Raw genomic sequence first — 17,354 nt, forward strand, 5'->3', positions numbered from 1 at the left:
CGAGTCGCCAGCCTCAGAAATCGCAGGTTAACAGCAGCTCAGATTAGAGACCAGGTCAATGCCACACAGAGTTCTAGCAGCAGACACATCTCTTCAACAACTTTTAAGAGGAGACTTTGTGCAGCAGGCATTCATGGTAAAATAGCTGCTAGGAAACCACTGCTAAGGACAGGCAACAAGCAGAAGAGACTTGTTTGGGCTAAAGAACACAAGGAATGGACATTAGACCAGTGGAAATCTGTGCTTTGATCTGATGAGTCCAAATTTAGATCTTTGGTTCCAACCACCAAGTCTTTGTGCGACGCAGAAAAGGTGAACGGATGGACTCTACATGCCTGGTTCCCACCATGAAGCATGGAGGAGGAGGTGTGATGGTGTGGGGGTGCTTTGCTGGTGACACTGTTGGGGATTTATTCAAAATTGAAGGCATACTGAACCAGCATGGCTACCACAGCATCTTGCAGCGGCATGCTATTCCATCCGGTTTGCGTTTAGTTGGACCATCATTTATTTTTCAACAGGACAATGACCCCAAACACACCTCCAGGCTGTGTAAGGGCTATTTGACCAAGAAGGAGAGTGATGGGGTGCTACGCCAGATGACCTGGCCTCCACAGTCACCAGACCTGAACCCAATGGAGATGGTTTGGGGTGAGCTGGACCGCAGAGTGAAGGCAAAAGTGCCAACAAGTGCTAAGCATCTCTGGGAACTCCTTCAAGATTGTTGGAAGACCATTTCCGGTGACTACTTCTTGAAGCTCATCAAGAGAATGCCAAGAGTGTGCAAAGCAGTCATCAAAGCAAAAGGTGGCTACTTTGAAGAACCTAGAATATAAGACATATTTTCAGTTGTTTCACACTTTTTTGTTAAGTATATAATTCCACATGTGTTAACTCATAGTTTTGATGCCTTCAGTGTGAATGTACAATTTTCATAGTCATGAAAATGCAGAAAAATCTTTAAATGAGAATATGTGTCCAAACTATTGGTCTGTACTGTATATATATCAGATGGGGCAATGCTGGCGCTGTTGATGGTTGTACCCATCAGGCAGGCATGGTGGCAGCCTGTACCCTGTGACTCCTGCAGGCCTGTACTCTGCACAGATCACTGAAGAGGTCGGTACTTGCTGTCAGGTGTCACAATGGAGCCTGTCATGTCAGGGATTGCTAGTTATGCAATTCCCTAGTACAGGAGGGGGCGCAGAGATGAAGGCAGGAGGCAGCAGAGGGGACGATCCGCTTGAGATGTCCTGGGCCGGTACCGGCCAGATCACCGCGCCGCTCTCGCCAGTGGCACAGTGGGATTTGCACTTACTCGCTATCCACCCACTGCTGCGAGGCTTGGGTCCAGCTCAGCGCCCAGAGCAGAGGCCGTGGCCTGCGCCTCTCTGTGCAGCCTCACTCTCGTCACCCCCCCCCCCCTCAACAACCCCCACGGGGGACACGAAAGTTGCAGAGCACAGGCAACGGCTGGGGCTAATGAAGGAGAGGGACAAGGGTTTATGAATGAGATGTCACTAAGGGGGAGAATTCCGGGCGGCCGGAGAGAGCCAGCCTGGGACTGAGCTCGTAACACCCCCCTCTCGCTGTTGCTTTTACTTCCAACAGCTAGTATATAAAAACATAGTAGGTATATAAAAACATGCATGTATTCGAATGCAACGTTGTGTCAAAATTACAAAGCAATCGGTGAAGAACTTTCGGAGATTAAAGATTTTGAACAAACGAACATTTACATTTTTATTTATATACTGTAGATTGCCATTATTAATGTAGGAAACTGTATTTGGCCTTGTAGATTTTATTGACTGCTGACGTATAAAAAAAATGTCAGAATTGGACAAATGGACGGCGTATGAATAGAATACAGATTACAATGTAGATGAAAATTGTCTTTTTTTCCTGGATGAAAATCAAATTATTTTTCAAATTCAAGTTTTTTTTTTATTTTTTGTGTTGAAAAAGTACAAGAAAATACAATATACATATTAAAAGGGGTAACGTAACTATAAATCTATGCATAACTACAGTACATTGGGGGGGTACAGGGAGGGTTTTCCATCAATATCCAGATCAAGCATGTATTTTTCCATATGAAAGATAGAGAGAGAGGGAGCGGACCACGTCAGACCACCAATCAATAGAGTGCGATTATGATCATTGTTGTGACGACATCCCGGATAACTTTAGTTGGGGGCTAGATGGTAGGCGTCAGAGTTTTGGAAATCCATCCAATCCCTCCAAATCACACAGTATCTATCAACATCAGCCGGTGAGATGGCAATCAGATGCTCCATCCTATTAAGGAGGGAGATCTCCGCAAACCATTCCTCCACAGTGGGTGGGTCTCTGCTTTTCTAGTGTCGTGGAATGACATTCTTAGCCGCCTGTATTAGGTAGCCTATTGATGACCTTTTATAACTACGTTTACTTATTGGTAACATTGATAAAAGGAGGGCTTCTGGCGTATTAGGGAGAGACAAACCAGTTATTTTCTCAATCATGGGAACCACCTTTGCCCAAAATGCATTTATTATAGGGCACCCCCACCATATGTGCGACATTGTCCCTTCCCCCTCCCCACATCTCCAACATCTGTCTGAGACCACTGGGTACCATCTATGAAGGACTGCTGGTACCCGGTACCATCTAGAGATAATTTTGAAGGAGGTTTCCTGAGCTTTGGACCCTATCGAGGTTTTATGTGTTAGGAAGAAACATTTATCCCATTGTGAGTCAGAGAAGGACTTCCCCAGTTCCCTTTCCCAATGCACCGCAGAATCCTGGCCTATTGTCAGCTACCTGGGCAATGAGGAGATAAAATCAAATTATTTTTTTAAATACGCTTGTCTGATGTAGTTTTTGTGAGCTGTGATGAGAACCTCTAGTCACCATAAAGGGATTGTGCACGTTACAGATTTGCTGCAAACATGCTGACATTTCTGCATCAAAAACCTATCTATTGGCATAAAAACATGCGTTTTTGCCGCCCTTTTCTGTGCATTTTTATGCATTTATTAGTGCATTCTTTTCACATTCATTTTTAGGGTATGTTGACATGCAACGTTTTTGCTGCCTTATTTATGCAAACCAACTGCATTTTACAGTACACGCTAAAGATATGAGATTTCAGAAATCTCATGCACACTTTTATTTGTTTTTTATTCCTGACCAAATTTGAGAACTGCAGTGTTTTTTTTAAATCTGCAGCATGTCAATTATTTCAGTGTTTTTTCACCCATAGAAAGTCATGAGTGAGTGCAAAAATAACCAGTTTTGTTGCATTCTTGCAGTGTTTTTTTGCTGCATTTTTGGTGAATAAAACAAATTTTATTAAACATTTCCTGTAGATGAAAACATGTGATCCACACCCAAAAAAAGAGCATCCCAAGATGCCACAAAAAAGCCCAGCAAAATTGGCATTTTGTGAGCACAGTCTAAGAATGGGTGAAAAACGCTGCAAAAAGTAAGATGATGATGGGTATTGTAAAAAATATAAAAGTGTATTCTTAACCCTAGAATGCATGACCACAAAAATCTACATTTTCACATACCTGGGGCCTTTTAGGCCCGTGTGCAAATAACATGGAATAACTCAAACAAAAATGACAAACAACTATATACCTGAGGAATACCTAGAGTTTCAAAATTCTAACTAAAGTAATTTGCAGAAAATAGAAAATAATTAACAGGGCGGGCCTGCGAGGACCCAGGTATGCGTTCTAGGGTTAAAGGGAAGTTGCCGCAATTTTTACTTTTGTATTAATAATTATTGATTATACACTGCTCAAAAAAATAAAGGGAACATTCAAATAACACATCCTAGATCTGAATGAATGAAATATTCTCATTGAATACTTTGTTCTGTACAAAGTTGAATGTGCTGACAACAAAATCACACAAAAATCACCAATGGAAATCAAATTTATTAACCAATGGAGGCCTGGATTTGGAGTCACCCCCAAAATTAAAGTGGAAAAACACACTACAGGCTCATCCAACTTTGATGTAATGTCCTTAAAACAAGTCAAAATGAGGCTCAGTATTGTGTGTGGCCTCCACGTGCCTGTATGACCTCCCTACAACGCCTGGGCATGCTCCTGATGAGGTTGCGGATGGTTTCCTGTGGGATGTCGTCCCAGACCTGGACTAAAGCATCCGCCAACTCCTGGACAGTCTGTGGTGCAACGTGACGACGGTGGATGGAGCGAGACGTGATGTCCCAGATGTGCTCAATCTGATTCAGGTCTGGGAAACGGGCGGGCCAGTCCATAGCTTCAGTGCCTTCATCTTGGAAGAACTGCTGACACACTCCAGCCACATGAGGTCTGGCATTGTCCTGCATTAGGAGGAACCCAGGACCAACCGCACCAGCATATGGTCTCACAAGGGGTCTGAGGATCTCATCTCGGTACCTAATGGCAATCAGGCTACCTCTGGCGACCACATGGAGGGCTGTGCGGCCCTCCAAAAGAAATGCCACCCACACCATTACTGACCCACTGCCAAACCGGTCATGCTGAAGGATGTTGCAGGCAGCAGATCGCTCTCCACGGCGTCTCCAGACTCTGTCTCGTCTGTCACATGTGCTCAGTGTGAACCTGCTTTCATCTGTGAAGCGCACAGGGCGCCAGTGGTGACTTTGCCAATCCTGGTGTTCTGTGGCAAATGCCAAGCGTCCTGCACGGTGTTGGGCTGTGAGCACAACCCCCATCTGTGGACGTCGGGCCCTCAAACCACCCTCATGGAGTCGGTTTCTAACCGTTTGTGCAGACACATGCACATTTGTGGCCTGCTGGAGGTCATTTTGCAGGGCTCTGGCAGTGCTCCTCCTGTTCCTCCTTGCACAAAGGCGGAGGTAGCGGTCCTGCTGCTGGGTAGTTGCCTTCCTACGGCCTCCTCCACGTCTCCTGGTGTACTGGCCTGCCTCCTGGTAGCGCCTCCAGCCTCTGGACACTACACTGACAGACACAGCAAACCTTCTTGCCACAGCTCGCATTGATGAGCCATCCTGGATGAGCTGCACTACCTGAGCAACTGTGGGTTGTAGAGTCCGTCTCATGCTACCACGAGTGTGAAAGCACAACCAACATTCAAAAGTGACCAAAACATCAGCCAGAAAGCATTGGTACTGAGATGTGGTCTGTGGTCCCCACCTGCAGAACCACTCCTTTATTGAGTGTGTCTTGATAATTGCCAATAATTTCCATCTATTGTCTATTCCATTTGCACAACAGCATGTGAAATTGATTGTCAATCAGTGTTGCTTGCTAAGTGGACAGTTTGATTTCACAGAAGTTTGATTTACTTGGAGTTATATGCTGTTGTTTAAGTGTTCCCTTTATTTTTTTGAGCAGTGTATAATCATTTTTTTTACACAAAATGAAATGTACCACTATAATAGGTTTTTATTTATTAATTTTTACTTTAGCCACTGGGGGCTGCCATTTTCATTTGGTGGGGGTGTAAGTGTCTGAGCAAGACACTTACACACCTCACTTATGGCAGCCATGGGCATAAGAGACTGCGGTCGGCTACCGCATCTCTAGCATTGAGACTGCCTTAGTTGTGACTTGGGTTGTCCAGGTCACAACTGTGGGAGGAGATCGCAGCCATTTTGTTGTAGTGTGCAGTCACCAACAAAATACACAATACTCCCCAGACTGGTGTATCTAATCCCATCATGCGCGATACTCCCCAGAACTGTTTATCTTATCCCATCATGCACAATACGCCCCACACCGATGTATCTAATCCCATCATGCTCCGTCTACTTGTCAGTATCACCGGCAGTCACCAACAAAATGCGCGATACGCCCCAGACTGTTGTATCTAATCCTATCATTTGCGATGCACCCAGGACTGGTGTATCTAATCCCATCATGCACAATACACCCCAGACAGATGTATCTAATTTATCATATGCGATATGTCCCAGAGCGGTGTATCTAATCTCATCAGGCGCCATACTCCCCAGAGCGCTGTATCCAATCTCCTCATGTGCCGTCCTCGGTGATGCTGGCTACTAGTCAGTATTACTGACAGTCACCAACAAAATGCGCGTTACGCCCCAGACTGGTGTGTCTAATCCCATCATGTGCGATACGTCATAGATTGGTGTATCTAATCCCGTCATGCATGATACGCTACACTTAGCCCTGTATTTAGATACGTGTAGTGAATAATTCCAGTGTGTGTAACACTCCACGTATCTAACCCCAGTTTATTATACAGCGAGCAGCACCAATTAACAGAATCGGTGCTCCCGGCCGTCCTCGGTGACACTGTACTTGTAAGTATCATTGGCAATCACCAACATAATGGCTCCGCACTGTGATCCTAAACTTCATCCTTTTTTATCTTTGTGAAAACACCCAGGAGAGGAGGCGTGATGTCGCACACATGTGAGATGACCCCATCCACATTTACTGCAGTCGTAATGTGAGCTAGTTGTACACTAGGTTTTCATGGAAAATTTCAGCAGCTGCATCCCCTAGTGTTTAAAAGTGAAAATACCAAACCTTTTAAAATTATTTTTCATATTTTACTTCATTAAAAACAAATGATGATATTTTTTAAAAAAAAAAAATTAAAACATTTAGGATATGTGCACATGGTCAGTAAAGGCTGCGTGCAAACCGCCGCAGCGTTGTACATTACAAGCAAAGTGGATGAGATTTCTAGAAATCCCATGTCCACTATGCGTCTCCGTGCACCTGCGGATACGGACATATGGCGCGTCTTTCCAGACCGCAGCATGTCAATTTCTCTTGTGGAATCACTAGTCTCCGCAAGAGAAATTATATCAGTGCAATGTATAGGATGCAGTGAGTGGCTCAATGAACACATGCGGATTCACCTGCGTGCAGCGCTTTGGACGCAGCATAGAGTATACTGCATTCAAAGCGCTGACCGTACTGATCACAAATATTAGGCACATACCCTAATATTTTTCATTTTTTTGAATTGCTGAAAAAAAGATTTTTTTTGATGGCACCTTCCCTTTTCAGTAGATTTCTAGGCACTTGACTTTAACCGAAGATGGGACTTGATCTCGGTGACAACTACAAGTCGCTATTACCGCATTGGGGCAGGGGTGGATCACATTTGCCTTGTTTAACCACTGGGAATAAAAAGGACAATTTGTAAATATATTTATGATGGTGGTTATTTTTTTTTACGTTCTTTTTTTACGTTCTGAAAAATGTTTTTGTACTAAAGTCCCTATAGCGTTGATTAATAAACCAACGTTCCTGTGATTTATTTTGGAACGGCACAAACTGGTAAACTGCTTGGACATAAAATAAGGCTATGCTGTTTGGCGCTTTTTTCACTCTATTTGCAGCATGTACTTGATGTATGTTCCGGGAAAGCTACCAGCGCATACATTATATGGATTTATAGGTTTTCATGCCCCCAAAGTGGCCTTATATATTTTTTTTCTTGCTATATGGAGTAGTGCACAGTTTGTGTTCTTTCTTCATGCATTTATTTAACATAGAAGCCAATGGGTGACGTGCGCCTTGGATGCAAAGTCTTCTGCATGGAGCCAATGCTTTGTCACTTGGAGTTAATACTGGAAAAAATACAGAATACAGCAGCACACCGTGTGTGCCGAGCTATAGGTAAACATTCAATATACAGCTAGTGAAATAAGTATTGAGCACGTCACCAATTTTCTAAGTAAATATATTTCTAAAGATGCTATTGACATGAAATTCTCACCAGATGTCAGTAACAACCCAACCAATCCACACAGGCAAAGAAATCACACCATAGATGTCCATAAATTATGTGTAATAATGAGAAATGACGCAGGGAAAAGTAACACATAAAGAAAGAGAGGTGCATAAAGCCATGGAAAGTCATGGCTTTATGCACCAACTGAAATCTATCAGTAATTAGAAGGCAATCCTGCCACTTAGTGAAAAATTATATCAACTGATGGCCTATAAAAAGGTGTCTCATTACCAAGGTTCCACACAGAAAATATCTCATGATATGTACAACCAGTGAGCTGTCTCAAGACCTTCACAACCTCATTGTTGCAAAACATACTGATGGCAGCACCTGTGGAGAGATACAGAAAGACCTGGAATCAGCAGGTACAATTGTTTCAAAGAAAATTGCAGTTAATTCATTCAACCTTCATAGCCTGTATGCACGCTTACCATGTAAGACTCCATTGCTGAACAAAAAGCATGTTCAAGCGCGTTTTACAGTTTGCTCAACAACATTTAGACAAGCCTGTGAAAAACTGGGAAAGTAGTCTTGTCAGATGAGACCAAAATAGACTCTTTGAATGCCGTAATACACACCATGTCTGAAGGCTAAAAGGCACTGCATATTAGCCCAAAAACACCATACCAACAGTGAAGTTTGAAGATGGGAACATCATGGTGTGGGGCTGTTTTTCAGCATATGGCACTGCAAACTTCATGTGATTGAAGGAAGGATGAGTGGACAAATGTACTGAGACATTCTTGAAAAAAATCTGCCATCTACCAGGATGATGAATATGAAGAGAAGCTGGACATTTCAGCAAGACAATGATCTCAAACACACAACCAAGGAAACTCTCATTTGGTTTCAGAGAAAGAAAATAAAGCTGATAGAATGGCCCAGCCAATCACCTGACTTGAATCACATAGAAAATGTATGGAAGGAAGTAAAGCTCAGGGTTCATAGAAGGACCCGACGAGACCTTCAGGATGGGAAGACGGTTTGTGTGGAAGAATCAATCACACCTGAGCAATGCATGCGACTAGTTTCTCCATACAGGAGTCGTCTTGAAGCGGTCATCACCAACAAATGCTTGTGTACGAAGTATTAAATACATTTCAGTAAGCGTGTTCAATACTTTTTCATTGTGTCATTTCTCATTATTACACATAATTTATGGACATCTATGGAGTGATTTCTTTGTCTGTGTGGATGGGTTGTTACAGACATCTGGTGAGAATTTCATGTCAAAAGCACATTTAGAAATATATTTACTTATACATATTGTAGGACAGGCATGTATCCCTTTATGTTGTGACATTCACTGTAAAAAAAAATATATATATTTATCACACAGGGATAGGAAATTCAAATAAATCCTCATAGACTTTTCTGGGTGCTGTATTATGGCTTTATACAGCTATTAGCCATTCTACCGTCATATGCGGGAGGCCTAGAGGTGGCCATACACCTCTGATAACTCTTGTCTGCAAGCTCTCCTGAAACCCCCATACAAATGCAAGGTCAACTTGGCTGAACATACATATGGTGTCAGTGCCAGGAGGCGAGATGAAGCCTCCACCAGACATTTTTGGCAATGGCTTATCTCCTGGTAGAGAAGCAGAATTGGGCATTGAAATTCAACATGGCAGGTCCTTCACTTCCCTCAACATCATCTTTTGATATATACAATAAATATATTATCTTTTTTTCACTATGTCATATATACAAGAGAAAGTATTAAACTGCCATGTTATGGGCGGATTTATAAGAATCTATCAGCTGTGTTTAGAAAATCAAAAAAGTTCTTGATGTTATATGCACAGTCTTGATTTATTTTCCTCTCTTCATTTGATTTCTTCTTTCCTAGGCTATTCAGGGCCGGACTGTCAGTCAGCATGAACGAGACTTGCGTGTGGATTTGGGATTCCGTGGCATGCCAATGACCGAGGAGCAGCGCCGCCAGTTCAGCCCCGGCCCCCGAACCACAATGTTCCGTATCCCAGAGTTCAAGTGGTCCCCAATGCATCAGCGCTTACTAACAGATCTGCTGTTTGCTCTGGAGACTGATGTCCATGTTTGGAGAAGGTAATTTTTTTCAGTGTTTTTTGTTATGCAGTGTCCATCTATTCTTAAAATATAAAGTACTAAAAATTCGACAGAGGGGGGTGTATTACTGACATAAGGAGGTATCATGTAGCCTGGCCATGTCATGGCTTTACCATGCAAATCTATTGTGTGTTATGACATTTTTAGGCTTGTAAGGCAGCGGCGTTTCCGCCAGTGAATTTAGTGAAACAGTGACCCAGGCAAGTGAAATAAAGCGCCCTTTATTGTCCAAATACTGCACACAGGAAATTACTCGCCTCCGGATCACAGACGGCATTATGCAAATAAAGTCCAGTGCCGCTAGCACTTGCACCCCCGTAAGGTTCTCGTGTGCTACCATGGTTGCCCACTTCTCTGGATCTAGTCTGTGTTAGCTGCACACAGCGAGGCATACGTCCACAGCGCCTTCAGCTCTGCTACATGTGAAATTCAACACAAACTGACACACCCAAACCTTAACTGCTGGTTTAAATGAAAACCGTGGGCATGGGCCACTTGTAAAACTTGACAGGAGGGAGAGATCCGTCCCACTACCATCCTCCAGATCTCTCCAAAAATAAAAGCAATATCAGGTTTTTCTAAACTGACTTGTTCATATAACTTGACCCAGTCCACACTCAGTTTATTTTGCATGGTAAGTTCAGTATGCTTCTAAGCACATTCTGAGGGATAACGGCCCTCGCATATGATTCCACCCTCACTATCTCACAGGCTCTATAAAGGGATTTTCCACTACTCAGACAACGCCTTCTCAGTTGCAATATCCCTCTTATGAAATAAGAGCCTGTACTCCCCTCCAGTGCCTGCGCCATTCCAGCGATGATATTTACATGCATAGTATGGTGCTGCCTGGTGTTCATGGTGAATAGTAATGTGCATGTTCACCTAATGAGCTCACTGCTGGGGGTTGCACATGCTCAGTCTCCCCACCAACAGGTCTCTGCATAAAGATTCCCTATTCACTACAGAGCAACCAGTAGAAATCACTTTCTGGCCTGCTTGTCAGGGAAAGAACAGAAACCTTTCAGTGGCATAGTAATATAACAAAAAAGACTCATGCAGTAGAAAAAATAAGGGGCTTTGTCAGCTTCCAGAGGGGGGAAGAACACTGGTTCTGTCCAGAGCTGATGCAGCAGCACAAATGAAGTCCATGAGAGCAATAGAAAATGTATTTCATTATGTTAGGACATTAGACATTTTTTATGGGATAGCCACTTTTAAAGAAATTTTTTTTTGGAGGCGCATTCTCTACAACTGTGTTCCGTGAACTTAAGTTACTTAAAGAAAATCTGTCAGCAGGATTTGACCCCCAAACTATACATCTGTACATGTAGCTCTTGAAAAGGAAAGTCTAGCAATACTTTTACATGGCCAGTCCGTTCCTTCATTAGTGAGAAATCAGTGTTTGAATTGATATACAAATGAGACTGAAGAGCTATTTGTAGATCTGAAGCCTCTGTCACTCCAGCTCTATTCCCTGCCCAGCACCGCCTTTACCTTCATGACTGATGATTCTTTTGCCTGAAGTCACACTGCATAGAGGAAGCAGGAGGAGGCGGCGCTGGGCAGGGAATAGAGCTGGAGTGACAGAGGCTTCAGATCTACAAATAGCTCTTCAGCCTCATTTCCATATGAATTCAAGCACTGGTTTATTAGTAACAGATGAACCGACTAGCCATGTAAAGGTTTTGCTGAACTTGTCTTTAAAACAGCTACAGCCTTTTTTTTTTTTTTTTTTTGGAAGTGCATTGAGCTGTAGGGTGCATTGCTGCAAAAGGGGAAAAAAAAACCAAAACTTTTAAATCTTTTTCCTTAGCGAGTGTGAGCGAGCTGAGTGTGACCGGAGCGTAAGTGCAAACGGAAGTAAGTGTGTGACTTGTTGTTCAGTGAAGAGGTATTTAGGAATCCTGCAGAAAATACCTGTGTGAATTGCTGTGAGTTGCTGAATTGTGACCTGCTGAGTGCTTTTCTACCTGTTAGGTTTTAAAAAGCCCAATAAAACAAATTTTCTCACTACAGTTTTACAGTCTTAGTTTACTACCTGTGTATTTAAGGGTTAACTACATTGCACTTAAATCCTGAGGTGTAGCTATCCTTACAAGGGGTTAATTAAGGGTGAGGGGTCATCATTAAAGGTTTATAAGGGGCAGCTGGTTGGGGCATCCAGTCCTTTGGAAGTGCATTGAGCTGTAGGGTGCATTGCTGCCAAAGGGGGAAAAAAAACAACTCCTTAAATCCTTTTCCTTAGCGAGTGTGAACGAGCTGATTGTGAGCGGAGTGTAAAGCCCCCGTCTCACATAGCGAGATTGCTAGCGAGATCGCTGCTGTGTCACGGTTTTGGTGACGCAACAGCGACCTCACCAGCGATGTCGCTATGTGTGACACTTTGCAGCGATCAGGCTCCTGTTGTGAGGTCGCTGATCGCTGCAAAGTGTCCTGGACCATTTTTTGGTCGTTGCCCTCCCGCTGGTCAGCACACATCGCTGTGTGTGACCAGTGGGAGCAGCGATCAGGCTGGTAACCATGATAAACATCGGATTACTAGGGGCACACGCGCACTTAGTAACCCAATGTTTATCATGGTTACCAGCCTGCTAAAGTGAGCGGTAACCTCCCGCTCACCGTAGCAGAGTTGTAACCATGATAAACAACGGGTTACTAGGTGCGCGTGTGCCCCTAGTAACCCGATGTTTATCATGGTTACCAGCCCGCTCCTGCTTCAGCAGGCTGGTAACCAGGAGCAGGACATCGTGGAAAGATTCTTTCCACGATGTCGCTGCTCCCCTGATCGTTGGTGAGCCTGCCTGTTTGACAGCTCACCAGCGACCACATAGCGACGCAGCAACGATCTCTGACAGGTCGTATCGTTGTCGGGATCATTGCAGCGTCGCTAAGTGTGACGGGACCTTATGTACAAACGGAAGTAAGTGTGTGACTTGTTCAGTGACTTTGGATTCAGGGAATTTGGAATGGAGGAATTTGTACTGAATTGCTGTCTGTATTTTAGTAATTCTTTACATTTCTTTTTACCTAATATTTCTGTCTAATGCAATCCCCATTAGGAAATGAGCTCCATTATTGGCAATGCTGTCCAGTGTACATCTTGCCACATGTATGCAATCCTTGAACAGCCGGTTGGGGTTGCATACTGCTGCGCGAGATGTGTGCACGTTGTGCGTTTTGAAGCTAAGGTACTGGATCTAAATGAGCAGCTGGCAACACTGAGATCCATTGGCAAGGAGTCTGCTGCTCACTGAGCAGCTGCTCACTGGGGTAGATGTGGGGGAGGGTGGTAGTAGGGAGCTGCAGGACAGTGAGGCAGCTAGCTGGGTGACAGTTAGAAGGCGGGGTAGAGGGAAGAGTGCCAGGGAGGCTAGTCCTGATCTGGCACACCCCAATAAGTTTGCAAAGGTGGCAGATGAGGGGGGTGTCGGTACAGGGGTAGCACTGCTGCAGCAAGGCATGTCCCCCGAAAGCCAGAGGAGTGTCAGCTCCAGTAAGGGGGGAAATAGGAGAGAAGGGCAGGCCAGGCAGGTGCTGGTAGTGGGGGACTCAATTATTAGGGGAACAGATCGGGCAATCTGTCACAAAGACAGGGATCGTCGAACAGTGTGCTGCCTACCTGGCGCTCGAGTCCGGCACATCGCTGATCGGGTTGACAGATTACTGGGAGGGGCTGGTGAGGACCCAGCAGTCATGGTGCACATTGGCACAAATGACAAAGTTAGAGGTAGGTGGAAGGTCCTTAAAGATGATTTCAGGGAATTAGGCTGCAAGCTTAAAGCAAGGACCTCCAAGGTGGTATTCTCGGAAATACTACCTGTACCACGTGCCACGCCAGAGAGGCAACGGGAGATAAATAAGTGGCTCAAGAACTGGTGTAGGAAGGGAGGGATTTGGGTTCCTGGAGAACTGGGCCGACTTCTCAGTTGGCTACAGACTCTACGCTAGGGACCGGCTGCACCTCAGTGGGGAGGGTGCAGCTGTGCTGGGGGAGAAAATGGCTAGAAGGTTAGAGGAGTGTTTAAACTAGGGATTGGGGGGAGGGTATTTATTTTATAGGTGGGGAAGATAGTGCAGATAGTGACCTGGGCACAAATAAAGAAATTGGGGGTGGGGTTAGAGCAGTCAATAAAGTAAGAAGGAAAAGAGGTACAGAGAGATACATAAAATGCATGTACACTAATGCCAGAAGCCTCACCAACAAAATGGAGGAATTAGAATTAATTAATTTTGTTGGAAAATAATTATGACATGGTGGGGATATCTGAGACGTGGGTGGATGAGAGCCTTGACTGGGCAGTTAATTTACAGGGCTATAGTCTGTTCAGAAATGACCGTACAAACAAGTGAGGGCGGGGTGTGTGTTTATATGTAAAATCATCCTTAAAACCCATCTTGTGGGAGAATATATGTGAATCTAATGAAAATGTAGAGTCCCTGTGGGTGGAGATAAGGGGAGAGGGAAAAAATAAAAAATTACTGAAAGGGGTTTGTTATAAGTCTCCAAAAATAATGGAAGCAGCGGAGAATATCCTTGTAAAGCAAATAGATGAAGCAGCGACTCAAGGAGAAGTCATTATTATGGGGGACTTCAACTACCCTGAAATACATTGGGGGACAGAAACCTGTAGTTCAAGCAAAGGTAATAGATTTTTGACAACTATGAGAGACAATTACCTTTCACAACCGGTTCAGGACCTAACAAGAAGGGGGGCACTACTAGACCTAATAATAACCAACAGGCCAGACCGCATATCAAATATACGAGTTAGGGGTCACTTGGGTAATAGTGATCACAAAATAATAAGTTTTCATGTAACCTTTAATAAGATGTGTAGTAGAGGGGTTACAAGGAAGGCAAATTTCCAACGGTTGAGAGATGATCTTAGTGCAATAAACTGGGACGATATCCTGAGACATAAAGCTACACAAAGCAAATGGGGAGGCATTTATTAGCATCCTGAATAGGACCTGTGCACAATATATACCCTATGGGATTAAACATGCTAGAAATAGGAGGAAACCACTATGGCTAAATAGAGCTGTAAGGCGTGCAATAAGTGACAAAAAGAAAGCATTTAGAGAACTAAAGCAAGTAGGTAGTGATAAGGCATTAAATATAGAAAATTAAATAAATTCTGTAAAAACCAAATCAAGGCAGCAAAGATCTAGACAGAGAGAATCATTGCCAGAGAAAGTAAAAATAATCCCCAAATATTCTTTAACTACATAAATAGTAAAAAACTAAAAAATGATAGTGTTGGCCCCCTTAAAAATAGTCTGGGTGAAATGATGGATGAGGATTAGGAAAAAGCCAATATGCTAAATGATTTTTTTTCAACCATATTTACACAAGAAAATCGCATGACAAAAAACATGATTAGTGATAACAAAAATTCTCCATTAAATGTCACTTGCTTAACCCAGCAGGAAGTACGGCGGCATCTAAAAATCACTAAAGTTGACAAATCCCCGGGCCCGGATGGGATACACCCGCGAGTACTGCAGGAATTAAGTAATGTCACAGATAGACCATTATTTTTAATCTTTAAAGATTCCATAATAACAGGGTCTGTACCACACGACTGGCGTATAGCAAATGTGGTGCCAATATTCAAAAAGGGGACAAAAACTGAACTTGGAAATTATAGGCCAGTAAGCTTAACCTCTACTGTGGGAAAAATCCTGCAGGGTTTCCTAAGAGATGCTATGATAGAGTATCTGAAGAAGAATAACCTCATAACCCAATATCAACATGGGTTTACGAGGGACCGTTCCTGTCAAACTAATTTGATCAGTTTTTATGAGGAGGCAAGTTCTGGACTGGACCAAGGAAATGCAGTGGATGTTGTGTATATGGACTTTTCAAAAGCTTTTGATACGGTTCCACACAAAAGGTTGATACATAAAATGATAACAATGGGGATAGGGGAAAATATATGTATGTGGGTTAAGAATTGGCTCAGTGATAGGAAACAAAGGGTGGTTATTAATGGAAAACACTCAGACTGGGTGTCAGTTAACAGTGGGGTACCACAGGAGTCAGTATTGGGCCCCCTTCTTTTTAACATATTTATTAATGACCTTGTAGGGGGCATACAGAGTAATATTTCAATGTTTGCAGAAGACACTAAACTCAGCAGGGTAATCAATACAGAGGAGGACAATTTTATATTACAGGAGGATCTATGTAAACTAGAAGCTTGGGCTGATAAATGGCAAATGAGCTTTAATGAGGATAAATGTAAGGTAATGCACTTGGGCAGAGGAAATAAAATGTATAATTATATGCTTAATTGTAAAACACTGGGCAAAACTGTAACTGGAAAAAGACCTGGGTGTATTGGTGGACGACAAGCTGACGTTTAGTGGCCAGTGTCAGGCAGCTGCTGCAAAGGCAAATAAAATAATGGGATGCATTAAAAGAGGCATAGATGCTCATGAGGAGAACATAATTTTACCTCTATACAAGTCACTAGTGCGACCACACTTAGAATACTGTGTACAGTTCTGGTCTCCGGTGTATAAGAAAGACATAGTTGAACTAGAGCGGGTGCAGAGAAGAGCGACCAAGGTTATTAGAGGACTGGGGGGTCTGCAATACCAAGACAGGTTATTACACTTGAGGTTATTTAGTTTGGAAGAAAGAAGGCTTAGGGGTGATCTTATTACTATGTACAAGTATATGAGGGGACAGTACAAAGACCTCTCTACTGATCTTTTTACTCTGAGGCCAGAGACTGGGACAAGGGGGCATCTTCTACGTCTGGAGGAAAGAAGGTTTAATCATAATCACAGACGCGGATTCTTTACTGTAAGAGCAGTGAGACTATGGAACTCTCTGCCGCATGATGTTGTAATGAGTGATTCACTGCTAAAATTTAAGAAGGGCCTGGATGCCTTTCTTGAGAAGTATAATATTACAGGTTATATATACTAGATTCCTTGATAGGGCGTTGATCCAGGGAACTAGTCTGATTGTCGTATGGAGTCGGGAAGGAATTTTTTTCCCCAATGTGGAGCTTAGTGTTTGCCACATGGTTTTTTTTTGCCTTCCTCTGGATCAACATGTTAGACTATGGGTTGAACTAGATGGACTTAGTCTTCCTTCAACCTTAAAAACTATGTTACTATGTTACATGCACATATAAATAGTTTAGAGTGATAAATCCTGATGACAGATTCCCTTTTAAAGCGGTGATCTGATTGGTTCTTGTGGGTGCCCTAAAAAATGTGTTGTACATCCACTTTAATGGATGGTCCTTATACTTGTATATAAATGAATCTCTCAAAATTAATTTCTGGCATATTTGCTCAAATCTGCTCCAAAAAGATAATTTTTATATTCTGATAATTCTCTAGTCTCTAAAGCGTTATAAATGTAGGGCCTGGTTGACTTAAAAAAAAATCTTAAAATATTACGCTCACCTGTTCTGCCGCCACAGCTCCCCACCTGCTTGGGATGGGGCTTGGCGTGGGGCTTGGGTCTGGTCTTGGCTTGGGTCTGGTCTTGGCTT

At 43.2% G+C, this 17,354-nt stretch overlaps 1 protein-coding gene across 6 annotated transcripts in view; it reads left to right on the forward strand.

Moving 5' to 3' along the window:
* Window positions 1–17,354, forward strand: part of NBEA (neurobeachin) — a 786,732-nt gene that overhangs the window by 296,289 nt on the left and 473,089 nt on the right. For all 6 annotated transcript variants that reach the window (XM_073662535.1, XM_073662540.1, XM_073662538.1 and 3 more), the window contains exon 23: window positions 9,596–9,813. In XM_073662535.1, the coding sequence (XP_073518636.1) occupies window positions 9,596–9,813 (218 nt within the window). The remainder of the gene's footprint in view (window positions 1–9,595; window positions 9,814–17,354) is intronic.

Source organism: Phyllobates terribilis, unplaced genomic scaffold (assembly GCF_046119375.1).
Source record: "Phyllobates terribilis strain yellow unplaced genomic scaffold, ASM4611937v1 Scaffold_2__4_contigs__length_985480577, whole genome shotgun sequence".
NCBI classification, from domain to species: domain Eukaryota; kingdom Metazoa; phylum Chordata; class Amphibia; order Anura; family Dendrobatidae; genus Phyllobates; species Phyllobates terribilis.